Here is a 26,266-nt window from a genome sequence, read left to right as displayed (position 1 = left end):
TAGCCTAAGTTCTATTTAAACTTTATTTTTAATATTTTTATCTACCTTAAACATCTTCTCAGGATGCTGGCCGCCGCTTCTGAAAACAGCTACATACTTAGCTAAACATCTAGTTCAAATTTACCCATGAAATTTAATTATTCATACAAATTATGTAATCAGTATTTGGTTCAGTTTTTCGTGTGTTCTGAAAAACCCTCAAAATGACTTTTTTTATTTAAAAAAAATTAAGTAATAAATGTAGTCTAAATATGTTACACTAAGGTGTGTGTGTGTGTGTGCGTGTGTGTGTGTGTGTGTGTGTGTGTGTGTGTGTGTGTATATATATATATATATGATGACAAAATTGTACTTGACGTGCCAGAAAAAAGTATTTTTGACAGAAAAATACACCAAAGCAGAACTTCCGCTGACGTCACTGGAGTGCAGCCAATCAGAGGGCAACTTATTTACAGTGCGGCTTCAGTGAGAGGAATATTTCCACTGCAGTTTAAATAGCGACGCAGCTTTGAGCAGAGAAAAAAAGCATGTAGCAGAGGGATCTTTGTGACAATGTTTGACCTGAGGATACACAGGTAACATATTTAAACGCCTTACATTCGACGGTAAAGACCCGGAAGCCGCAGCAAATGTAAGTAACATCACCAATCTACGCATTTAGTGGGATATTGATTTATTAAACACATGTGTACTTGTATTTAGAAGGTGGGCATTGAGGCTTGTTTTGCACTTTTTTTTTTAATGCGGCTGTATGAATGGTGTGCATCGATGCAGAGTGCAGAGCCTCACCCATGTGGAAGATGTTTACATATCTCCTCTAGGCCGTCGCACCACTTGTACTGTCTAATATTATTTGTATTCTGAGGCCATTTGTATAGTTGTTATATTTTTAGCGAGCAAATACCATCTACTTGTCATTTTTATTCTATTTTATATAGAGTAATATCATTGTCATTTAGTTTATTTGCATACACGTAAAATGCGTAATCGATGTTTGTTGTTTTACTTTGAAATGATCAGCTATTGTGCATGATGGTAATTTCTAGCTATACGAGTTCAAAATAAGAGAGTCCCTGTTGTGGGTTTTCTAGTGATAACGCAAGCAAACAACGTGTGCTGATTCTGCAGAATGGCCCCACTCGTTGTCCCGTGATTGAGTATTACGTAATATAAACGCATTATGATTGGCTGTTAGGGAGACATTTCCTGGGAGAGTCTTTGTGCGTGCATGCGCGCGTGTGTGTGAGTGTGTGTAATTGCACAATGCACATGGTCATTGTTGACAATGAGATCAGGAGTGCTGTGTTCCCGAGTCCACCGTGCATGTGTGTAAACAAAGCAGTCAGTTCACTCGAAGATTGCCTCTGCATTCTTAAGACATGGTGGCAAATTTAACAGTTTTGATAACATACAATTATGCAATATGTGTATTATTGTGGCTACAGTTTGGAGTGGTGTTGATCAGTAGTTTCTAATATTTTGGTGAGCTACAACTGAAAACTACGACCACACTAAAAACATTAACAAAAAGAGTGTCAAATAAAGTCGAAAGTCTTCTCTGGCAATGTCTTGTCTTTTAGAATTGCATGCAATTGTTGCTATGGTGCAGTGAATCACCTCTGCCAGAATGTTGAAAAAAAAAGAAAATCCATAAAATAAAAGGTCATGGTCATGGTAGTTGCTATGTTGCTGTTGTATAGCTATTTATGGGTCAAATATTTGATTTGTGAGGCTTGACATCATAACACACAGACGTTTTTGAACATTTATGTCAGATGTATTGGAAGATTAGATATAAAGTGCTTAATTCTGTTTACACTTCAAAATAGAATAATGACCAGCATTAAAATAAAGTAGTGTTGTAGGCTTAAGTGTTAAAGAAGTGAGGCAAAGGTTTTATACCCAAAAAGTATTTGTGATCTAATTTATTATTGTAAATCACTGTAACATCGTACAGTTGAGACAATAACACTGCACTAAAATATAGGTCAGAAAAAAATGTACATAATGATTCAATTATTAACGTTAAATAATAATGTTAATAAAATAAATGTTTAAAAACAAACCATTCTTATGACATGCTATGCTAATGTATTGTACTGTATTAAAAGGTTAAATAGATCTGAACTGTACTTAAAAAATGCTCGAAATTGCTACAAACTTGATTCTAATATGATTAGTAGTATTTGATGTTTTAAGTGTGAATGTATATATGCCTACATATATTTTTTGTTGATGTCAGCTTCTATCTAATACAGCACATTCACTATTCACTCTTTCTTTCTCGTTCATTCTTGCCTCTTCCTCATGCTTGTTGACTCAACACCCTCATGTCTTTTTCCACTCTCTAAGTCGGGTTTGACAGTCTTGACGGTCGAGAGCTTTACAGTCTGGTGGATCTGTGGAGTATTATAAATCGTCACCGTGATGTCGCAAATTTACAAGAGGCCAGCACTGAGTACAAAAATAGAGGAAACATTTAATTATGTATCTTTCTGTCTGTACGAATGGCCTTGAATGGTCGCATTCATAATTCATATTTTGGGGTATCTTTATTTGCAACCCTGAGGCTAACTTAAGCCAGACATTACTAACAAAATGTTGAAGAACAAAAGTAATTGAAAATGCTTGCTAATGCACAGTCTAAGTTACCTACACTATTATAGAAGTAAATACATTAAGAATTTGTATAAAAACTCTTCTAGACCCCATATATATATATATATATATATATATATATATATATGAAATGTAAAACTGCTTCATATCTTCAGTTAATATCTTGTAAACGTTCTGTCTGTATCTGTAAACCGTGCATCTCCTGTACGTCACGTACTGTGCAGATCTGCCCTCTAGAGGCTGTGAGCAGAATAGAAAATGATATCAGAGCAATGTGATTACTTGTGGAATAATATTTCACAATAATTTGGACTGACAAAGATTTTTAAAAAACATCATTAACAAGATGGTTTTATAAAATGGTCAAAAGTGTACCATTGTTACTGATTATTATTATTGTTTTCTAATTTGTGCTGGACTCTCAGCAATCACTCAATATCTCTGTTCCCAGTTGTAGACCATGAACTATGTGGGTCAGCTGGCGGGCCAGGTGTTTGTGCAGGTCAAGGAGCTGTACAGAGGCCTCAACCCCGCCACGCTGTCCGGCTGCATCGATGTGATCGTGGTGCGGCAGCCCAATGGCGCCCTGCAATGCTCGCCCTTCCACGTGCGCTTCGGCAAAATGGGCGTCCTGCGCTCGCGGGAGAAAGTGGTGAGATGAGAACATTTCAGCAATTGTATATAACTTCTCAGAAAGCTGTAGTTTTCTTGTACTTTGCTGCATATTCAGCAAATACCAATTCTGTTAAATAAAATCCATTCAAAGTCACAGTAGAATATATGATTAAGATTTTTCGTTTTCTTGTGCAGGTTGACATTGAAATCAATGGAGAGCCCGTGAGTTTACACATGAAGCTGGGAGAAAATGGAGAAGCCTTTTTTGTTAAAGAAGCAGAGAACACACTGGTGAGTTTTTAACCTCTCACAAAACACAACTACATAGATAGATAGATAGATAGATAGATAGATAGATAGATAGATAGATAGATAGATAGATAGATAGATAGATAGATAGATAGATAGATAGATAGATAGATAGATAGATAGATAGATAGATAGATAGATAGATAGATAGATAGATAGATAGATAGATAGATAGATAGATAGATAGATAGATAGATAGGCGGCCATTTTGCCACTTGCTGTCGACAGAAAAATGGTTGCTCAGGGCTCAGGTAATGACCAATCACAGCTCACCTGTGTTCTGAGTTAACTTAGTTAAGTCATGTGACGTTCTCAAGCTGAGCCATGATTGGTTGTTATCTGAGCCCTGAGCGCAACTGTGATGTCATTTTCCGTCGATAGCAAGTGGCAAAATGGCCGCCCGCTGAGATGGGTAAAAATGGGTGGCTTTTGCTGCTTAATTTATATTCCACAAACATAATATTAATCAGAATACATTGTTTAGGCTAGTTGGGCTGCATAGAAAATATTATTAATGTATATTATAATACTAATTCATATTATTATTATTAAAGAAAATTAGGGGTTGACTTCATCTGTAAGGGATCTTGCAGGCTTTTCAAGGTGACGTCACATGATCCCACCTTCTCCTAACAGGAAGTGGTTCCAGCCCACCTGGCGACCTCACCCATCATGTCAACAGGTGAGGAGCTGATGGAATCCCAGTTGAGCAGGAGCAGCGCACGCCACCAGGGTAAACAATTTGAAACCAGTTCACTTTCGGTTGAAAAGCCCGCCTCTTTTTTTTTTTTTAAGACTGCTCTGTTCTGTGGCCAAACAGACAGCATGATGTGCGCTTCGGTTCCCGTCCAGAGCATCGGGCCGCAGCAGGGCGATGCAGGCATGAACAAGAAGAGGAGGAAGAGGAGGAGGAAGGCTCGGCCAGATGGCGGAGGAGGGAGGCGGGACGAAAGTGGAGAGGAGTTTTCGGATGATGATAACATGTTCACTATTGACCTGAGCTCTGATGACGAGAGAGAAGGAGACGCCGGAAGGTGTGTGTGTCTTTGATGGATTATTACCAACTGTATGTTGTTCCTCTGCGTCTTTCCCCCACACACATTTAAAGAAGAGATTTAACGTGCATATTTGTGTGAAGATGCAAAGCCCCTTTGAGAAGCAGCTCCAGTTGTTGGAGACGCTCCAGGAATTTGTCCTGTTCCCACAGCGCTCTCTGTTTCCTTGACATAATGGACCACAGCGGTGTCCTTGCTGCTGCCTTTCCAGCCTTTTTTAGGAAGTCTTACCACGCCGGTGGCATGGGAAAATTCCTGAGGCGGTTTTGTGGAAGATAGAGTTTCAGTCAAAAAGAGGAGGGCAGGATCATTTTTTAACAGACATGTTTTTATTTACCACATGAACATTGATAGTGATTGACAGTTTGTGCACTGTTTGAATGTGAAGGTTTTCACCAAAGACTGTGGTGTGTTGTGTTTTTATGACCAGAACTATATACAGTGATCAATCCTCGGCCACCAACACACACCCCAGTAAAGAATGGACACATCCACAGAGGTACACGATCATGTGGTCACACACCCGTACATGTACATATACAGTAGATAGTGATACATCTTGTAATGTATTAATTGTTCATTAATACATTAAATTAAATTGAAATAAATTGTTTACACTGGGGAACAATTTTGAGAAAAAAAAATCGGCTGAGTTCGACTTTTATGGTGATTAAAACTAAAATTGGCATGCTGGTTCCAAAATTAGAGTTATTTATTTATTTATAGCACTTTTCTCCACAGCTTACCTTGCAGAACAGCAAAATTCCACTGTTAAGCTGTAGTAAGAGCTATGATTGGAGTCATATATGGTAACTTGACGTTTTATGATGGATATCAATGCCTTCTTAAAATAATCGCCTAAGTAATTTCTTCAGATTTTTCAGGAATCACAAAAACTTGAACCATTTGCATCATAAGGAGATCAATTAGGCAAAAAAAAAAAATTGGGGGGCAAAAAAAAAAGACACTTTTAAGAGGGTGACAATATGCAATTTTCAAAGCTGGTAAATATATATATTTTTATTTACATCCACTCATATATATTTCTTTCTTTTGTCATGTAACGGGGATTCGGAAGCTCAAAAATTGACGTGATAGAGAAAAACTGAGCTTGTGTTCCCCATTGTAATTAATTAATTAATTAATGTTGCTCTCAGTTGTCCTTCATTGAATTTATTCTGTTCTTATAAATCAGAGAAGTCCCCACCAAGCAACATGTTCTCTTCATTAGCAGTAGTAATTATGAAAGTATCTACTCAAAAGCTACTGTAGCTACACTTTTCATTTTAAAGCATATTTGGCTCAAGATGGCCAGGATGAAAAAGTCAAAATATCATCCTCGTCAATTCTTTGCCACTAGCTCTAGAACTGATAGTCTTCTAATTTCACATTACTTTTGTTTTATGTTTGAGCAAGAACAATGAAGTTTGAGTTTGTTGAGGTCATCTTTTACGGACGTTTGGAATGGCATCCACCAAAAATGTTTGACCGCAGGCCTCTCAACCACTTTCTATGCATTTTAAAAAATCCAATAACAAAGACCTGTTGAGTTTGAAAGATAGCCAAAACAAGATTGCAGAGGTAGCTGAGGTCAAACATTAAATCATTAATAGGTCTATTTGTATTCCATTCCAACCGCTAGTCAGTGGTTGCTTGGTGGGGGACTGCACAATGTGCTTCTCTTCTCCCAATGAGTAGCAAATATGATTCTGTCAATCCTCTCTTAACTCTTCTTTGCTCATCTTTGTGTTTATCTTCTCATAGTCCTGTGATTCAAGAGACTCTCGCCATCCCTCCGGCCTGCGGTCTGTCCATCTCTTGTCCGCAGCAGACCTCTCACTTCTCCTCCCACCTTAGGTATCACTTTCACTTCCTGTGAGGACACTTTGCACTGACTGACTCCGCACGTGAAGCTACCCAAATATTTCTGTAATACTGACTGCTAAACAGATGGAGCCATGACGTCTTTTTAAAGCGTGTGTTTTTTTCGCAGCAACCTAGATGACTCTCGGTCTTCAACGCCCAAAAGCGACTCTGAGCTGGCCAATCGGGCTAAAGACAATCCTGAGATGCTGTGGACGTGGGGGGAGTTGCCACAGGCTGCTCAGGTATGCAAACACATACACACACATGCCTGGTTTTCAACTATCTTTAAATTTTGTTAAATATTAACATATACTTCCCACTCCTTTTTTCAGCAGCACATCTTGGGCTTGCTTGATGGCTTTTTTTTTTTTGTTGCCATGATCATTTTCTGATTGTTTGTTATAATGTATTGTGCTATGTTTGGCTTTTGGGAACATTTGGCTTTTTGTTTTTATCTGCCTCAAAAACAAACACAATCAAATCAATCAATTATAACATACAGGTAGATACACATCTAATATAGCAAAGATGAAAACAAATGTCAGGAGGGAGTCTGAGGGACCGTCAAAGAGTGAATTCAATTGAATGACAATGATATAGGCAAAAGTGTTGGGACACTCGACCACTATTATAGGCTAATATAGCCTCATCTCCTTTGTTCTCTCAGCCTTTATTTTGAATACTTTGTTCAAGAATTCAGGTTATATCTGTTTTAGTTAATCCCAAACTTGTTGAAAAATGAACTCAAGGGGGGTAAAAACTATGTTCTATCATGTGACCACAATAATAAACGTTCGGCTCGAGTACCCGCTCGCTCAACTTGGCTTCTGTTTGGTCACGTGACGTTCACAAATGCATTTTGACATTTCGACAGCAGAGGGCGGTACAGGACGAAGATTGATGAAAAAAATTGGAATAATCTGCTTAATTCTTATTCCACTAATAATAATAATAATAATAATAATTGAGACAAATGATGCTAAATAGAGCATATTATTGCAAATAAATTTTTTACTCATCCAAATCTGCTTTTACGGTCCCTGTTACGCGCACTTGGACACAGTCATGCTTGAGCAGAAACATGCACTTGGACACAGTCATGCTTGAGCAGAAACATTCACTGTCGTTTCCAAAATAAAGATTCAGGGGCAACTAAGGTGTCAAGTCCAACCTTTGATAGATTATTTCAGAAATTCTTTAGGTTAATCTCAACTCTTTTGTTCACCTTCTAGCCGTCCTTCCTGACTTCCCATCAGAAGCAGGACTGCGTTCCATCGGTCGCCATCCCAGTGTCCTCCAGCACTCACTTCAGAAGTATCAGTGATGCCGGGCCGCCCTCCCAACCTCGTTACACCTCTCAGCAAGGCGAGATGCGTGCTGACGGTGCGAGTGGGCGAAGGATTACAGAAGAGCACGGTACGCTTATTGAGGCTGCTCCTCTCCATTCTTCTCGTCATTGTCTTCTATGTTTTCCCCCCCGCAGCAGTGGAGAGTGTGGATGCATCATGTGCAGAGATGGAAAGTTTAACAACATGTTCAGAAGCACCCAGCATCCTTCCTGATCATCTGGAGGAAGGCAGGAACAGAGGAAGTCCAATCAGAAGAACCGATTCACCTTCCAAGAGGAAAGGTACAAGCATGATTTTTTTTTTAAAGAATCCAAAATAAGCACTTAACTCATTCACTGCCATTGACGGCTATAGACGTCAAAAATGAATTTGAACTATTAGTTTCACATTTTTTCCCACTTTTGTTAACAAGAGTATGAAAACCTAGAAAACAAATTATGTATATTATGTATATTTAGAACAGATATAAAATTTGTGATTAATCTTGAGTTAACTAGCGAAGTCATGTGATTAATTACAATGAAAAATTGTACTCTACTGATGCCCCTAATACATTTTTTTTTAAAGATTATAAAAAATTAGGGGCATCAGACGATTACATTTTTTAATTGTAATTAATCGATTAATCACAAATTTTATATCTGTTATAAATGCACAATAAAAAAAATCTAACCAATATAGTTCAAACGAATTTTTGACGTCTATAGCCGTCAATGGCAGTGAATGAGTTAACTAGATGTTAAGATGTCTCATTATTTGACAACTGTGTCACATTAGAAAAAAGAAGCCAGCATCTTGGTGCTGATGGCGTATACTTGGATGATATCACAGAGCTGGAGCCTGAAGTAGCTGCTTTGTATTTCCCTAAAAGGTAGAAACATTATAATATCTAATAAATATAATCCAATAAAAAACACAATACACTCCAATTCATATTGACTCTCATTAAATTGCGCGGTAGCTTACTAAATGACCTCCTTCCACAGCGATGGAGGGGGCAGCTCGATGAGGACGGACTCGGACGTGATGATGACGGCCGTGCGGAGTGCAAATCAGTCCCCGCAATCAGAGGGCAGCTGCGGGATGGACAGCGGGGTGGACGGTCTGCTGGACCACATGGGGGACCTCCCTCACGTTGCCATCTCACTTTGCGGCGGGCTGTCAGACAACAAGGAGATCACGCGAGGTACAGACTCGACTCGGAAGGTTCTTAACGGTGCTTATTGATGCCACAAGATGGTGGCAAAGCACTACTTTTTTTTTATCAGACATGGCTCACAGTATAATAGTAAATGAAGCTCCTCCCCTCACTTCAAGAGGAAGTCAACCTTAAAGATTTCTTGACGACAATATATGTGGCCTCACTAGTCAACATTTGTGGAATATGAATTATGAAGCAAAATCCAGCCATTTTTATCCATCCCAGGGGGCGGCCATTTTGCCACTTGCTGTCGACTGAAGATGACATCACAGTTGCTTAGGCAATGACCGATCACAGCTCATCTGTTTTCTGAAGCTGAGCTGTGATTGGTCGTTACCTCAGACTCGCTGACTCTCGTTTTTACTCGACAGCAAGAAGGCAAAATGGCCGCCTTCTGATATTGATAAAAACAGCTGGATTTTGCTGCTTAACTCATATTCCACTAACAAAATATTAACCAGAATAGCGTATTAAGACTAGTGGGGCTGCATAGAATATGTTATTGTCAAGAATTTGGGGGATGGGTTGATTTCCCTTTTTAGCATAGTTCCTTAGCACCAAGATGGTGCCAAAGCTCTACTTTTTTGTCAGACATGACGATGGCAAGTCCAAAGCACAAATTTTCTATTAGACAAGGTAATGGTCTTTTTAAATAATAAAAATATTCCCCTCACTTCATTATGAAAAATTCAACAAGACGATAATAAATCACTACTTTTCCCAAAGTTACAGACTTTGTTCCTTCCTTCACTTAACATACTAATGCCACAAGATGGCACCAAAGGAATACTTTTATTTTACAATTTTTTTTCTTCCTGAGCATAAAAAACAGAGCATAGGTGACATTTTAAGAAATAATTAAGGATGAATTTGTAGATAGTAAAATACGGTCCCATCGTTGACATCATGTTGTACTTCTATTTTGCCTCAAATACTGAGATTAATCCACAATCAGCAGAATTTTAGTATCATTTACTATGTCAGATTCATGTCAGCACATTAAAATATTCGGCAAATTCTGTGTGTTGGACTTCTTAGAACACTTCCAGGAGAGGGCAGTTTCCTACCAACAGTTCTCCGAAAACCCTTCTCTTATCGATGATCCCAACCTGGTGGTGAAGATTGGTAACAAGTATGTTTGACTCCTAAACCATGTGGTCACTTTTTTTTAGGAACACTTGCACAGCCATGACATCCAATATAAGAGTTGCTAGCTCACAGTTTTTGTATATTATTAAATTGGGTGTCATTAGATTGATGTGCAGTTGTACCTAATGTTGTGGCCAGTGAGTGATTGGCTGTGTAATATTTTTTGCATAGGTACTATAACTGGAGTACGGCGGCTCCGGTCATGTTAGCCATGCAGGTCTACCAGAAGCCGTTGCCACAGGTAAGACCACCATCTGTTTTTCTTGCCTACACTAATCTGACAAAGACTTTTAAAGTTCAAAAGTATGTGGTTTTAAAGTTAGACTTATTTGTTGCTAAAATAGGATAGGATGCCTTTATTGTCATTATACGACAATAAAGGCATCCTATCCTAATTTAGCAACAAATAAGTCTGACTTTAAAACCTCATACTTTATGAATTAATTAATATTGGGTGATTTTTGTCGCACTGATGTTTTTTGTGTGCTGTTGTAGAGCTTTGCGAACCTTTCCATCCCCTTTCTTCTCTGCACTAATGTATGCACTAATGTTACTCATTTTCACTTTGGTGTGCCATTTTCAAAGCTATCTTAATGTTAGTTTAGTTGAACTGGATCATGTGTGTTCATGTCGGTTTTGTCAATATTTACATTGGAAACTGTATTAAAGCATTGACACCAGAGTGAAATGTAGCTTTGTGTGAGCGGCCTAACACTTTATTAATATCATGTTTTTGTCCCCCTTTTTGACCTGTTCTCCCTTTTATTTACTTCTGTCCCGTCTTCCACCGTCCATCCCAAGTTTTGGTGTTTGAGTTATGTTTTTTCTGCTTTCGGCCTTTTCTCGTACTGCCTTCCTGGTCTGTTTGGCCCCAGACCTCCTGAGCCTGTATGATGATTGTTTGATTTATTTTTTTCTAGCATGTTGATCAGCGCATGCAATTGTCTGCTTTGGTTCTGATTAGGGATGCACGATAATATCGGTAGCCGATAATTATCGGCCAATTTGACGTCAAACAGATAAACCAGATAATAAAGAAATCAGCCGATAATTATCGGCAATTATAATCCAATTTGACTTCATACAGATAAACCAGATAATAAAGAAATCCGCAGATAATAATAGACATGCCACGTTGGTCCATCTGTTGTGTTTGTAGCTCAACTCCTTCCCTCTCCTATGGTAGTGTTGTATATTTGTGATGTCATAATGCGCGCAACGGACCTCGTGTTGACAAAAGATGCATCATGGCGACATGGCAGTCGCCAGTGTGGGCTTTCTTTACTTTTTCTTCCCAAAATGTTACCCTCGCAGTTTTTTGTTGCATTTTTAAAATATGACTGTTTTGTTTTGGCAAACTCAAAAAGGAGTTACTGGTTGTCTTTGAAGCAAAAATATCAATAAAATTCAGCTTCATGGTGCTTTACACAATGTTTCAATGCATTTGTACATGTTAGAGTTATAATAGGACTCAAAAGTATATTTGTATTCAAGTTAATTTTGCCAACAATTATCGGCTTACTTATCGGTTATTGACATCGGCATTTTTGAAATGATTGGTTAATCGTATCGGTTGAAAATAGCATTATCGTGCATCCCTAGTTCTGATGATGTTGCATCCGTCATTTGCATGCTTTTGCATAGCTAGTGACGGGACATTTTGGCTATTTTGTCATTCCATGTTCTTCTCAGCTTGTCAGTTTTGAGTTTCTAGTGAGTTTTTGCGTGGTATGTGCATGGTTTTGTCCAGGCTTCGGTGGAGAACATCATGAAGGATAAGATGCCCAAGAAGGGAGGACGCTGGTGGTTCTCCTGGAGGAGCAGGAACAGTGACTCCAAATCGGTGAGTGCACGAATGCAAATATTTGTCACGTGATCCACAAGACGCAAGTTTTACTATTATAGGTTTGGAATTTTCATTATAGTTAGTTTTTTGTTTTTTGAGTGTTGTTGTTTTTTTAAAAAAAAATGTTAGTTTTAAGTAGCTTTCAGGGTGGCTCTGTTAGATTTTATTTTATTTTATTTTATTTTATTTTATTTTATTTTATTTTATTTTATTTTATTTTATTTTATTTTATTTAAAAAAAGGCTTAGTTTTAGTATTAGTTTTTTTGTTTTGTTTTTTGTTTTTTGTTTTTTGTTTTTTGTTTTTTGTTTTTTGTTTTTTGTTTTGTATTTTGTTTTGTTTTTGTTTTGTTTTTTGTTTTGTTTTTTGTTTTGTTTTTTGTATTACTTGTGTGCAAAATTGATTAAATACCACATGGTCTTACCTAGCGTTTCATTTCATCCAAATTAAATAAAAAAGCAGGCAAGGCAATCCATTTGAGCCAAAAGTCAAACAAGCAAAATTGTTGCAACGTCATCTGAAGGTGCTTTTCTATTAGCTGCTGCTAGATGACGTCACTTCTGTGGCGACACATTTTCAAATGTCTTTATTCCACTTATATCAAAACAAATATACTTAAATCAACCTCAAACGCTCATGTATTAATGACCAAAAATGAAAACTAAGGGCATTTCCACTATAATTATACAGTTCGCTTTAGTTCGTTTTGTAAATGTTATTTTGTTAGTTTGAGATAAACTAACGTCGGTGATGACCTCTTTTTCCTTCAGGAGTCCGCAACAGAGGCCGCAGGAGACCAAGAAGAGAGTCCCATCACCATGGCAACAGCTATCAGGTTCAAACCTCGTGCATCTCTTTTATTCGGTTTCTTAGCTTTCTCCTCGTGGTCATCAAAACTGTTTGATTTGTTGTTTTTGACAGAATGAAAGATGAATCGTCCTCTAGTGACGAGGACCACAGACCCACTTTGATGTATGGAACCTCCCAGTCTGACGCCCTCCCTGCTTCTGGTAACGTTTGTTACAAGAAGACTCTTCGGCTCACATCAGAGCAGCTGGTAAGTCTTAGATTTTCAGTTTTCTTCATTAGACAGTTGGTTAAAAATATTAGAACATTTGATCATAGACAGCACAGTTAATTGAAAACTATAACTGCCCATAGGTGCAAAGGTCTTATGTACCTTGCGATTGGCTGGCAAACAGTCCAGGGTGTATAACGCCTTGGCCCCTTCGCCAGTCAATTAGGATAGGCCCCAGCTCACCTGTGGGACTAATGAGGACGAGATATAAAATGGATGGATGGTGTTAGGAAGGCAATTAATTAAATTTAATTAAATTAAAAAATAATAATGCATCATATTGTTGCCCGATAGATGAGCTTACAGCTGAAGGAGGGTCCAAATGAGGTGGTGTTCAGCGTGACCACGCAGTATCAGGGCACGTGTCGTTGCCATGGCACCATCTACCTGTGGAACTGGGACGACAAGCTCGTCATCTCCGACATCGATGGGACCATCACCAGGTCAGACCAATTACTGCAGTTGCAGCTTTTCACCACGAGATGGCAGCATTTGCACAGAGTTGAGCGGTGTCTCGTGACTACAGGTCAGACACATTGGGCCACATCCTCCCCACGCTGGGAAAAGACTGGACCCACCAGGGCATCGCAAGACTCTACCACAAAGTCAGCCAGTGAGTGTTGATTTGTCACCGTTATTCATATTTATGTCATATTTATAACACAAGGGTGTTTCAGGAATGGATATAAATTCATGTACTGCTCGGCGAGGGCCATCGGTATGGCTGATATGACCCGAGGTTACCTGCACTGGGTCAACGAAAGGGGAACTATGCTGCCGATGGGCCCGGTGATGCTCAGCCCCAGCAGCCTGTTTTCCGCCTTGCACAGGTCCGAATCACTCTCTCTCACACACACACACACACACACACACACACACTCAAAAACCTGAGGCAAAGATTGAAAATGTTTTTTTTTAATTTATTTAGAGAAGTGATTGAGAAAAAACCTGAGAAGTTCAAGATCGAGTGTCTCAGTGACATCAAGCACCTTTTCTACCCCAATACTGAACCTTTCTACGCTGCTTTTGGCAACAGAGCTACAGTGAGATCACACACACACACACAATTAACCCCTAGGTGTTATTGTGACCATTTTTTGGCTTTTTGTTGGTTCTGACCAAGCCATTTCAAAATAAAATACTGCCCACGGGTTAAGCGTGTTTTTTAAGTTCGTCCTTGTGCACAATTCCAGGATGTGTATTCCTACAAGGAGGTGGGCGTTCCTCTCAACAGGATCTTCACTGTCAATCCAAAAGGGGAACTAATACAGGAACATGCCAAAACCAACATCTCCTCGTAAGCTATTTTGCCTCTATGATCAACTCAAGGCCACACTTTTCATTTAGCCTTAAACGTCTCTGTCATCAACATCTGTCCAGTTACGGCCGCCTGTGCGAAATGGTGGACCACGTCTTTCCCGTCCTGCTCCAAAAAGAAGGAGCCGACTTTCCCCGTTCGGACACTTTTAATGAGTGCGATTACTGGAGCGAGCAACAGCCTGATGAAAGCAAGCAGGACAAGGAAGAGGACGGCTCGCGGCTTCTGGAGAGCAGCTGAGCACAAGTGAGGATTGGGGCTGAAACCAAACTCAGATCTAGAATGTGATTTAACACTGTGCCGTTATTCAACAATCCAATAAGCTCACAGTACACGTCTGTTAAATAGGAAGCTGTAGAAAGAATATATAAAACTGCAAGATACCTCAAATGTAGCACAAAATGAACAAATGACAATATGAAGACTCATAAATTGTAAAATGACATGTTTACTGACTCACCAACACAAAAAGCACAGCTATCATAACTCTAACATGCTGCAGTACATTTCAATTTAATGAATACTTTAGCCCAGATTATAAATCATTTTGTATATTATTAAGGAGAAAATACCTCTACATATCGCCATGCACATTGCTCCAAATTGTGTTAATTGGAGAGAAAAAAAATACTTTTGGGGGCTGTTTGAAGCAAACAAAAAGCTAAACAATTAGATATCGAAAAACAGTGCATGCTGTGTTATTAGACAGGTGCGATATCGATATCTAATGAGATCCAATACAAAAATTCGGACTTTTCAAAGATAATAAAGCTCGATATCAGAGATTATTCATTTAATAATCCTTAATTGTTTTAAATATATTTTTTTAATTAATCATATTAATTTCCAAATGGTAAAAAGTAATTTAAGTAAGGTCATTATTATAATTAATATTGTTATAAAATTATATATTTTTTATAAATGCCTGTTTGTATATTAAAAGTAATTTATTATTATTTAGTTATTATTATTATTATTATATTAATACTATGAAATATACAAATTGCCCTATTTAAAATAAACTGTCAATTTTAAAGTCCTTGTAAAGTGAAAATAGTTACCTTCTAAATTTAACACACCACTCAGACCAATGTCATTAACAACCCTACCAAATTTGAACGATTTAAAAAAAAAAAACACAATTAAAAATCACGAAGTACATAAAATGAGGCCAATCATCAAAAACAAGCCATTCTCTCAGCTCTCAAGCATTTGTGGGCGTGACTGTTGAATGCATTTAAACCATGCCCCACTCAACTGCCAATCAATACTGCAATCACGATCACATTCTGGAAACCTTGCGTCTTTCTCATGCCTACACATGAATACATGTTTAACTTATTCACTGCCATTGACGCCTATATACGTCAAAAAATAATTGTAACAATTTTTTATTAGTTTAACATTTTTTGCACTTTTGCTAACAAGAGTATGCAAACCTAGAATTTTTTATTGCATATTTAAAACAGATATAAAATGTGAGTTAACTAGTGAAGTCATGCGATTAATTACGATGACAAATTTTAATCGCCTGACGCCCCTAATTTTGAATAATCTTTTCTTTTTTAAATCTTTTTGTTTTAAAAGAAAAGATTATCTTAAAATATATATATTTCTTTTTTTAATCTTTTTTTTTTAAAGATGATTAAAAAATAAGGTGCCTCAGGTGATTACATTTTTTAATTGTAATTAATCACCTGACTTCACTAGTTAACTCACAATTAAAACATTTTTATTAAAAATTAGAGGCGTCAGGTGATTATTTTTTTTAATTGTAATTAATCACATGACTTCACTAGTTAACTCACAATTTGTTCTAAATGTGCAATAAAAACAAATTCTAGGTTTTCATACTCTTGTTAACAAAAGTGGGGGAAAAAAATGTTAAACTAATAGAAATAGTTCAAATGAATTGTTGACGTATATAGCCGTCAATGGCAGTGAATGAGTTAATAGAAACACGCTGGCTGTCAAGTGCCCCCCCCCCCACCCTCACCCATTGACAGGGTCTTTAACTATTATTATCTTTGCTAAGGTGTCTCATTGGATTGTCAAAGTGTAGCTAATGACGTGTCACACCTCAAACTTTACGGAGCTCACCTCTTCCGTTTCTCCTCACGCCGCTCGCACAGTCCGATAAACGCATTTGATCACGTGACCGCGCTACTGTGATAACGTGATCGTTACTCACGCGCACGACAATGCAAATGGTGACATGGAGTAATGTGCACATTATTACTATCAATGCAACTTTTTATAGCAGGACTCATTCACTGCTATGTGAAATAGTATTTTTTTTTGTATGTGTCGCATATATTGGGATGAATGCTTGCTCACTCACGCCTCACTCGGAAAGCCACTGTATATAGGAAACAATGTTCTGTATAAATGATATTGGTAATGATTGGTGCTCACTAAAGCAATAGGATTAGAGTGAAATACTTTGGGAGGCCATTGTTTTAAGTCGTGTGAACTTGGTGTAATAATTTGTATGCAGGAAATTCATACTCAGAGAATGCAAAGTGAATGTTTCTGAATGCACTCAGTGGACTCGCTTATTGTCATGTTTTTTTTCTTTTAGTTGAAAATTGACTTTATACAACAGTTGATTATTCATTTTGTACTCATATATCACTGATGAACACTTATGCTCGTGCGCGCGCCATTTTTATTATAACATTGCTATTCGTCATCGTAATAGAATACAGTAGCACCGTCACTGACTGGTCACCTCATTTCTCTTAATAAGTGCATTTTTTTTCATCATCATAGTATTATTAAGTACATGTGTCTTACTATGGAGTAATATTTATAACACATCCAATGCAATCCACGTCTCAAGATTTTAAGCGATCATTTTTATGATGATTGAATTCTTTCTGTGAAAGATCTAATAAAATTGTTGACAAGTTCATGTTTGTCTCCCTATTTTTTATTGACTGCAGTATACATATTGGGGTTAGGGGGTGGGATTTGGCACATTGCATGTGTTTTGCTTTTGCATTTTTCTCTGGTGAAGCAGCCTCAAAGTAGAGAGGAATATACACATCGCAATACGCAAAAAGTGACAAATGATTTCAGTATTTTATTAGAGCATTTCATTAATGTGTCAGGTAATCCTCAACTATTCCCATGAAGACGGATGTTTATATTAACAGTTATTAGCCTCATTTTAAATTAGTTAAGAACCTGTTCTGCACATATTACTCAGTTTTTGTCAGACAGAAAAACTAACATGTCATATGTCAATTCACATTTCTGAGTTAGACATACTGTATATTAGACTTTCATTAGAAAAGCTTGTGTGATCAAGTCATTTTAATATTAAATATTGTCTAAAAGGGGAAAAACCTATTAGACAAATATGTATAAACTAAAATAATTAAGGATGACCAAAAAAAGAAAGAGAGAACCGAGTACACGCCCATTTTCGAACGTTGCTGTCGACACGTCCTTCTACTATATGATTGGCTGCAGGACGCGCCCTGGGCTGCGCAGTCAGTCAGATGAAAATTTCAAATATGTATCACATTTGTACAAAATAAAAATAAAAAACAAGTCGGTTAGGATTAGGGTTAGGGTGATCCATAATAACGGTGCCTTAGTGAAGTCACATCACATCCTCTTGCCTTGAATGCTGGCCTGCGTGTTCAGCAGCCAATCAAATTGCAGCAGGGCGTGTCCCGCTTCGACTCAGTGTGATTCATGATATTGCACCAAGTATTAGATTTTCGCAAATGAAACATCAGTCCATTTTAACTAGTTAAATAGTTAAGAGGCTTCTTAAAATGGCGGCATGAAAACAACTTCCTGGTTGCGTTCGAAACATCGAGATCGATCCTTGTGAGTACGAATGAATCGTTTGTCCATGTGTGCATATGCAGGATGCGATTGGTTAGCGACCAGTCCGGGGCGTGGCTTACTCGCCTCTCGCCCGAATCCATGTCAGCTGCAAGCTCTCCAAGATTTTGGTGTCATTTACTTTTTGAATTCATTTTAGTTTCCTCTCTCCTCTTGAGCTACAGATCAAACAAAACAACACAAGAGTCACACTTTTAATCAAAGAACCGGAAATCGAATCTATTTCCTTTCCCCTCTCTCTGCTCATTGCATTCCTTTCCTGACAGACGCACGCACTCACTCACACACACGCACACTGCAGAAGACTGGTTTCCCAGCTCTGGAAAAAGGTTGGCCTCTTCTTGTTTACTACGTCCCCCATATTTGCTTTTCTAGATGTGTTTTATTGCGGGGGATTTTTTTCTACTTAAATGTGTGGAGGAAACTGGAGAGTTCCCTGTTGTAAGGATATGGTCAAATTGTTGCGACATTGCACGGAATGTGTTGCTGGTTACTGAGAAGCGCGTGTGCGCGACAATCGACATAACGGAATTATGAGTTTAAACGTTTTGTTCATTTTGACTGACATCGGATATCATGGCAATGCAAAACATGTGCGAATTCTTTAGAGATGTTGACATAGATACTAGTTATGCAAGCAAATAAGATCCCAGAGATCGATCGATCGCTCTCTCTCTCTCTCTCTCTCTCTCTCTCTCAACAACAACAAAAAACTAGATAGCAGACTTAGTGGAGTTCCTTTTGCTAATTGAATTACCCCTTCACAAGAGAAAAGAGACAAGAGACAAGAGACAAGAGACAAGAGACAAGAGACAAGAGACAAGAGACAAGAGACAGGACAACACGGCTGAGGACTGTGACTGGCTTGAGTGGCTCTGACGAAAACTCTTAGGCACAAGACAGGGGAGACGCAGACCATTTAACACGTGAGGGTAATGGGAAACAGGTGGACACAATCAGGAATCAGGGTTGACACTGACACCACACGAGGAAGGGCAAGTGACCTGAAACGAAAGGAGTCAGAATTTTCAAAATAAAACAGGAAATGACAAGACAACCTCACCGCGGTGTGACACATCGGAGCATATACTAGACAAGAGGAAATGTGCGTATTTCCCTGTCCCTGATCTAACAGTTCTCACTTCCTTACTATCTGATCTCTGTTCATCATGTTTGTTTTAGAACATGTCGGTGGAGATCTTATCTGTGAGCCAAACTCGTGGAAACAGTGATACTGTCCAAGACAGAGTGGGAGGAGCTAAACCTCTACATCGCTTCATCAATGCTCAACCGCAGCTTGTCGGGGTCAGAGATCGCACAGCTTCACCATTTAACTGTACATTGACATCCGCCAATTAAGTGTGACTACCAGGGCTCCTCCTTCAGTCAATGACTGAAGCTCAGAGTACATACTCCATAAGGAGTTGAATCAGTACTGTACTTCAACTATACTCTACTTTTACCATTTTTGTTCTCCTTTGACTATAACTACTATTCCAGATTACCATGCTTATCTTGGGAGCACCGTTCATTATTATGGCCATTGTTACGGCGGAAGATCTATCTCATTCATCATTTGGAACCATCCCACCCGGGTACATGGTTGGAGCAATAGTGAGTCCGCACAATGTATCTCTTTGTACTGTTTGCAATGCACAAGCCAAGTACATTAGTAAGCTTAGTTTCTTCTTCTTGCAGTTCATAATATGTGGGATTCTGTATATTATAACGGAACACAACCCAACAAAAAAAAACGTAAGCATATTTTGCAAGATTTCAAAGACGGCTTTCAAGGTAGTGGAATCATTTATCTTTATTTTTCCACATTTAGGTGACGATATCCTTGGCTCTAAGCATAGTAGCCATACTGGTGTCATTTTGGACCGCCATTATCGTCATTCCCGCCATGGATCAATTCAGTCATTACTACTATAATGTATATCCACTCGACAACATGACATACGAGGAGGAGGAAAGCAGTTTGAATGTACAGACTTTTGTAAATACTGTACATATGTTTACTGTTATACTGTTGGTAATACACTGTTGGCTTTCTGTTGGGTGTTGTTGTAATAGGATGCATGTACACTTTGTGTGTGATGGCACAAACTGAGAAAATAATGACAGATAATGATCATAAAAAATATTTAGTATTAATGAAAAAAAACTATCTTGTAATGTATTTGTAATACCAAATATTACAACTTCTAAAATTATTTTATAATGTTAGAAAATTGTATCGAGTACAATCATACAAAACGATAAAATTTTAAAATGTTTTGTGACATAATTGTCTAAGGTAGGTAGATGAGAAAATAATTCTGTATACTAAATAGAGCTGTCAAAATTAATCGATTGATAGACAAGTGTTTGAATAATTAAGTAATCATTTAGAGCCATTATTTAAATAAAAAATGGTCCAAATCCTCTGATTTCAGTATATCAACAGTAATTGTTCACTGATTTCTGTTGTCATTCATGAAATAAGACTGATTATCTTCTGGGTTTAATCAAAATAAGACATTGGCAAACATCTGTTTTTTCTTTGGAAAACAATGATCGAACCGTAGTACAACATCACCCCCCCCCCTTAAAAAAAAATAAAATCACTATAGGAATACCAAGTACGAAATAAACACCAATCATTAGTTAATAAACAGTAATCAGGGCGAAAATGCTTTTGTAATACACTTTAATGCAAAATGAAAATGAATCCAATGAGTCGATTAATCGATATAATAATTGATAGATTCATCGATTCTAAAAATATTTGATAGTGACAGCACTAATTCTAAATCATGCAACATATATGTACAAGATTATATTGAAGAGTAATGTAAATGTGTATAATGTTCTTGTAATGCACTCCAATAGTTTTCTATGGCAGTTCAACAAAATATATTAACCATTAAATAAAATTACTTGCCTCAACAAAAATAATATTAATAAATAATATTAAATAAATACCTATTTGACATTGTCAAGGAAAGAGCATTATTATCCATGCAATGGCAGATTTTTGATATAACTCTTGTTGCTAAGGTTACAGGGTTTGTTGTAGTTCATGTTACTGAGACTGGAAGTTAAGATGATTTGTTGTGACGTCTCTAAAGAAGTGTTCGTTATCTATTTTCAGACCGCCAGGATAACAGTGTACATCGTCTTTATGTTCTATGTCTTTGTTGGTGTGATTATTTTAATTGTGATGTCATCGCTGGCCATAGCGGCCCTGCGTTCCAGTCGGAGTCAGGTAGGCCAACAAAAATTAAAACTTTAAACGTGTAATGTAATTTGATGTAGTTGTCAGTAAGGTTTCTTCTTTTCTCTTTAGGCCATTGTTGTGATGTCCACAACAGCCAATGCAGCACCAGCTGAATTACAAGATGAACAGTCTGCAAGTTAGTGGGTACAAACTTACCAATTAGAATTTACTACTTAACTTTGGCATAATGTTGTCATATCTTATTACTCCATCTCCTCGTGCATTTAACAATAGTAATTTAATAATAAATTTTCTTTTTCTTTTTGAGTGATAAAAAAAAAAAAATACAAAAAAAAGTATAAGACAAAAAATATAGTTGTGTCATGCACTTAATAATGATAATTGTTTATTCAATAATAATACCTACATCAAACAATGTATTAAGTATTTACCATTTGAGTTCTTGCTACGTGACCGTGGCAATATGAAAAAGTACAAAAAAAAACAAAAGTAAAAAAGGCCTTGTAGTGTACAGTAACAGTTCCAGGTTTGTGGTCCCACTATTTTTGCAGAATTTGCTTGTCTTGCCCTCCTGTTTTTGTTGGTTGTAACTCCACGGTCGAACACTAGATGGCAGCACATCATTGTTTGACACGCACACACGCACACAAAAAGAGTGAAAACAGGAAGTACAGTATTTGCGCTCACTCTAGTTTTTTTTTGCGCTTTAGATTATTGAATGTCAATCAATTTCAAACCTGTTTTTTATACCTACAGAAAGTGATGGCTCATTTAAAAATGTACAACTTAGGCATTTTTACCAATGTATATTGTGAGGTGATGTGCTAAAAGTTTCTTAGTTGGGAAAAGATGAGGTTTTTGTTATTCATTACTTATAACTGTTTATGTGTATAAATAAATGTTTGTATAATTTTAAAACAAATGCGTGAAAAACAGTTTTATGTGCACATGAAAATACAATACACACAAAAGAGATGCTGATTATTAAATGTATTGATGTGTGACGATATCTACAGACATGTTTTGTTCATCTTTCTCTGAGCAGCTAATCTATGGACAAAAAAAAGGCAGACGTTACCGTGGACCAGCTAGCAAGCCCTGTGCGGACAAATCTGAATCGAATTGCTTAAAAGAACACGCCCTCTTTGTGTTGCGTCAAATCAAGGAAGCGGAGGGCTTGGTAAAGTCGCTGCAACGCTGGTGTACGCGCATGTGCTCCGTCACACGGTATTGGCGGGAAAATGTCATGGGGCACCGGGGGCAGGAGAAGGGCCTCACCCCCAGGTGAGAGCGCATGTGCCTGTTCAAGGTGCCGCGCTGGCTGAAGGAGCGCGTGCACAGGGAGCACTGGAAGGGGTGGCGAGCGGGCCGCTCATACACGGTGGGAGCTGTGTAGGCTTCTTTACACGCCACATGTTCCTTGGCTCCTAAATGAATGTTAGCATCGTTAGATGAAGCCCCAGTGTTAGATTTGTTTGTGTGATTGTGACCAATCACAGACACTGCTCCATGTTCCAGCGTCTTGTCTAGAAGAAGATAGGACGTTTGGTTGGCAGGTTCGACCCTGGCGTCTTCTTCGTCACTGGACTGCTCTGATGAACTGGCGAGTAGCTCGGATTCAGACTTCTTAGAATCCTCCTGCTGCTTTCTTGTCTCAGGAAATCCACGGTTGTCTTCCTGGTTCTTCATGAAGTCATCCTCGCTTGCACTCTGAACTTCACAGTAGCTCCTTGCAAAGGAGTCTTCCACAAGAGGTATCTCATGTGAGTTATCAATCCAGCACCGGTGATTCTGGGCTCTGCTGCTGTGACGTATGACTGGTATCGGCCCACAGCACAGAGAGGAGGACGAGGAGGATAAAGAACCGCAGTCCACATGGGTCATAAATGGGAGCACATGTTTATGCTCTTCTCCTGTTTGTAGCTTTCTCTCAGTATTTGTGCTCCACAACTCAGTGGTGTATGATACACTGTGATCCAAATCTTGAGGAACATGACATGACGGTGGAGCGTTTATTAGAACCTCCCGCAGTTGCTCCATCTCCAAGAGGCGGGCAGCAGCAAGGAGATCGCGGTACTGTTGCCAACTCCGAGCGGGAGGCGGAACTCCCGTGTAAATGAAGTCCAACACCAGCTCCAGGACCGAGTCGGCCAGACATGGAGCCTGCAGATCCACCAGGGAACCCGTCGAGGACAGGATACTGGCGAGTACTGGACTGGAAGCAGATAGGATACACCTGATGGAGATTAAAGTAAAGGTAGGGGGTAATTAAAAAATAAATAAATAATAGAAACGTCAGTGGTTTCCCACTGCTGCCATTATTTTGGGTACTAAGAATAAATTAGTAAAAAATGACTACAAAGTAAATGTCAGGAAAAGCCTTCTAGAACATCTAGACTTTATTTGGGATCAATCAGAGGCTCTTTAAATGGTGGCAGGTGTGTGCTGACTCCCATTTAACATGACCTGGAATGTGATAGCCAGCCAAATCATCAAATTATGTGGGTGTGCACACTTGTGCAACCATATTTTCTCAGTTGTTTTATTTTTTCTTCCCGGCTTGAAAAGATGTAATTTTATTTGGGTTATAGGTAAAATAAATGGCTAAAAAAAATTTGGGGGGAAAAATTACCTATCACACAAATCATTGAACACGGGTGTGTAGACTTTTGATACAGACGGTAACTTACTTGTGTGCTGGGTAGAGATGAGCTGGGTTCTGCCTCTGTCTGAGCACGCAGTCACACAAGTTGGCTTGTTCACGTTGGTGGTTCAGACTCGCCAGTAATGAAGCTGCATGGCGACCTACAACCTTTATATAAACAGGAGACGATATACTGAGTGGAAATAAAATAATGTATTACAGTATCGTTTGTAAAGACAGAATTCTTTGGCTGATAATAATTTGTACAGATTAATAATTCAATAAGAACTTGGTTAAACAACAAGAAAAGGGAAGTGGAAAGTTATTCCATCTTATTAGCTATTTAGTTCCATTCCAATACAGACAAGTGAAACTCGCTTAATTAAATAATGCATAAAAAGTCTTCTCTTACCTCCATGTTGTAGTGAAGAAAGGAGCTGAATGGAGCTAAAAACCATGATGGTGAATATATAGTCCGTGTACTATCTACGCACATGCTCCGCTTTGGAAAGCGATCACAAGCTTTTTGAGTCTGCAACCTTGGTGTGACGTAGAGGAACAGGTGCTTATAGGGAGAGCTGGCTTCTGACGCGACCATTTCCTTTGGCCCCAAGCCCGGCCCACTGCACCAACGTATCACGTGCTTGTCACACCTCCTTTAGCCCCGCCCCCCATCTACTATTATACTATCACACAGTGGGACACATGACCAGTGGAAATACAAGTGTGTGACTCACATAAAGTGAGCCAATTAAAGGGAGGCCTTGATAAATCAGGAGCCTCTGGATTACTACATACTGGAAAAGTAATTGGTGGTACAGTACGTGACTGGAAGACAATGTGACTTGGTATTAGATACAATAATTTACAGACGACTGTCGGCCACGTCTGGCATAGAGCGAGTTTTTCTGAGTGGAGCAAAGGTCGCAGTTTTTTTTGGATCACGTTCAACTGTTGTGTATTATTAATAGTGCTTGATATCTCAACGTAGGAAGACAGGATCTTCTATTTTAATAAAGGTAGACCATAGAGGTTGTTCTTTACAGATTTAATGTCACTTAACGGTTTCTTTTGAGTTGAAGTTTTTACATGATAATTTAAATGAAGGTGATTACAGAACTGATACTTAATGACATCATTGTTTCATGAGGGGGGGGGGTCTATTTAGATGGATGATTTGGTAAATGTAATAATAATAATAATAATGATAAGGGGCGTCAATTTTGAGTTAATTTAAAGATCGCCATTATATATTTTTTAACACGTGATTAATGACAGCCCTTTACTTGGGGAATTCCAGTTGCAACGCAGTAGAAAAACGTCCATGTCAAAATTTAGCAGTAATAAATGTAATAATAATGCATATATTTGTGGAGACTGGGGCGAAGTTGTATTTTACAGTTTCAAAAATGTGCCGAATTTTACAGAAAGTTACTTCATGTTAAAGATTAGATAGCTCTTAATATGAAAAGAAAAATGCACTGAGCCGTCATGTTTTACAAACGCAAACATGGCAGAAAAATGGGGGGGGGGGGGGGTAATTAATCACACTCTTTTTACAATACAGTACATCTTTTTAATCTTAACAGTTATGAAATTACTGCATCAATGAATAAAAGATGCAGCCATATTTCTATTAGTTCAACATTTTGTTCACACTTTTATGTTAACAAGAATATGAAAACTTAATATAAAATATTTTATTGTACATTTAGAACAGCTATAAAATGTGCGATTAATCGTGAGCCAATTATTGAAGTCATGTGATGAATTACAATTTAAAATATTTAATCGCCTGACACCCTTAATAATAATAATAATAATAATAATAATAATAATAATAATTGCAATTATATGGCTGTGACTTTGATTATGGGCCTAAATCATTACAGTAGAAGGAAAAACATTATTAAATCCATGTTTCACATTCGCCAGACTTTACTTCAGGTTAGACATGAACAGATAGTGGTACCAAATTTTGTTTTTCCCCAAGCTTAAATCTCAGTGACGATCACTGATTTAAAACAATGCTTGGTTCAGATTTCATTAAAAGAAAAATACAAAATAGAAAATTTCAGATCAACTTATACATTAAAATCTGCAGGCAAGAAATACATTTACATAACTTTTCAA

The 26,266-nt window shown here is 38.1% G+C and overlaps 3 protein-coding genes across 9 annotated transcripts; 2 read left to right on the top strand and 1 right to left on the bottom strand.

Annotated features, from left to right (window-relative positions):
- The first annotated feature begins 477 nt into the window (after positions 1-477).
- Positions 478-17,319, top strand: lpin1a (lipin 1a). Of its 5 annotated transcripts, none has more exons than XM_077564161.1 (24): positions 478-631; positions 3,071-3,271; positions 3,430-3,525; positions 4,180-4,276; positions 4,364-4,577; positions 5,029-5,097; positions 6,363-6,455; positions 6,592-6,706; positions 7,697-7,880; positions 7,951-8,094; positions 8,591-8,684; positions 8,800-8,999; positions 10,053-10,146; positions 10,335-10,404; positions 10,965-11,051; positions 11,914-12,006; positions 12,780-12,844; positions 12,931-13,066; positions 13,382-13,530; positions 13,614-13,700; positions 13,765-13,917; positions 14,016-14,130; positions 14,281-14,384; positions 14,468-17,319. In XM_077564161.1, exons 2-24 carry the CDS (start codon positions 3,080-3,082, stop codon positions 14,643-14,645), a joined length of 2,829 nt encoding a protein of 942 aa, XP_077420287.1. In that variant the 5' UTR covers positions 478-631; positions 3,071-3,079; the 3' UTR covers positions 14,646-17,319. The 5 variants fall into 5 exon arrangements, with proteins under 5 accessions (XP_077420287.1, XP_077420286.1, XP_077420288.1 ...); XM_077564160.1 differs by having other exon boundaries at positions 7,948-8,094; XM_077564162.1 differs by lacking the exon at positions 5,029-5,097 and having other exon boundaries at positions 7,948-8,094.
- Positions 17,320-18,148: 829 nt separating this feature from the next.
- Positions 18,149-22,443, top strand: LOC144051107 (uncharacterized). Of its 3 annotated transcripts, none has more exons than XM_077564905.1 (7): positions 18,149-18,248; positions 19,449-19,571; positions 19,767-19,880; positions 19,965-20,021; positions 20,098-20,253; positions 21,403-21,516; positions 21,598-22,443. In XM_077564905.1, the coding sequence occupies exons 2-7, from the start codon at positions 19,452-19,454 to the stop codon at positions 21,667-21,669; spliced, it is 633 nt and encodes a 210-aa protein (XP_077421031.1). In that variant the 5' UTR covers positions 18,149-18,248; positions 19,449-19,451; the 3' UTR covers positions 21,670-22,443. The 3 variants fall into 3 exon arrangements, with proteins under 3 accessions (XP_077421031.1, XP_077421030.1, XP_077421032.1); XM_077564904.1 differs by lacking the exon at positions 18,149-18,248 and adding an exon at positions 18,345-18,595; XM_077564906.1 differs by lacking the exons at positions 18,149-18,248; positions 19,965-20,021; positions 20,098-20,253 and adding an exon at positions 18,345-18,595.
- Positions 22,444-22,466: 23 nt separating this feature from the next.
- Positions 22,467-25,604, bottom strand: LOC144051106 (uncharacterized). Its single transcript, XM_077564902.1, has 3 exons — positions 24,546-25,604; positions 24,180-24,301; positions 22,467-23,725 (listed from the first exon to the last, which is right to left on the bottom strand). Exons 1-3 carry the CDS (start codon positions 24,729-24,731, stop codon positions 22,645-22,647), a joined length of 1,389 nt encoding a protein of 462 aa, XP_077421028.1. The 5' UTR covers positions 24,732-25,604; the 3' UTR covers positions 22,467-22,644.
- Positions 25,605-26,266: the final 662 nt, after the last annotated feature.

The sequence above is a fragment of the Vanacampus margaritifer genome, chromosome 4 (genome assembly GCF_051991255.1).
Source record: "Vanacampus margaritifer isolate UIUO_Vmar chromosome 4, RoL_Vmar_1.0, whole genome shotgun sequence".
NCBI lineage: Eukaryota > Metazoa > Chordata > Actinopteri > Syngnathiformes > Syngnathidae > Vanacampus > Vanacampus margaritifer.
This window is presented reverse-complemented; position numbering and strand designations above follow the sequence as displayed.

What these genes read in the sequence shown, in the direction of transcription:
- lpin1a (XM_077564160.1), top strand. Translation starts at nt 3,080, where the DNA reads ATGAACTATGTGGGTCAGCTGGCGGGCCAGGTGTTTGTGCAGGTCAAG. An exon ending in AAGAAGCAGAGAACACACTG is followed by an intron (nt 3,526 to 4,179) that starts GTGAGTTTTTAA and finishes TTCTCCTAACAG; the next exon opens with GAAGTGGTTCCAGCCCACCT. An exon ending in GCCCCAGACCTCCTGAGCCT is followed by an intron (nt 11,052 to 11,913) that starts GTATGATGATTG and finishes GGTTTTGTCCAG; the next exon opens with GCTTCGGTGGAGAACATCAT.
- LOC144051107 (XM_077564905.1), top strand. Translation starts at nt 19,452, where the DNA reads ATGTCGGTGGAGATCTTATCTGTGAGCCAAACTCGTGGAAACAGTGAT. An exon ending in GGTACATGGTTGGAGCAATA is followed by an intron (nt 19,881 to 19,964) that starts GTGAGTCCGCAC and finishes TTCTTCTTGCAG; the next exon opens with TTCATAATATGTGGGATTCT. An exon ending in ACAACCCAACAAAAAAAAAC is followed by an intron (nt 20,022 to 20,097) that starts GTAAGCATATTT and finishes TTCCACATTTAG; the next exon opens with GTGACGATATCCTTGGCTCT.
- LOC144051106 (XM_077564902.1), bottom strand. Translation starts at nt 24,731, where the DNA reads ATGGTCGCGTCAGAAGCCAGCTCTCCCTATAAGCACCTGTTCCTCTAC. An exon ending in TTCTTCACTACAACATGGAG is followed by an intron (nt 24,302 to 24,545) that starts GTAAGAGAAGAC and finishes GTTTATATAAAG; the next exon opens with GTTGTAGGTCGCCATGCAGC. An exon ending in CATCTCTACCCAGCACACAA is followed by an intron (nt 23,726 to 24,179) that starts GTAAGTTACCGT and finishes AATCTCCATCAG; the next exon opens with GTGTATCCTATCTGCTTCCA.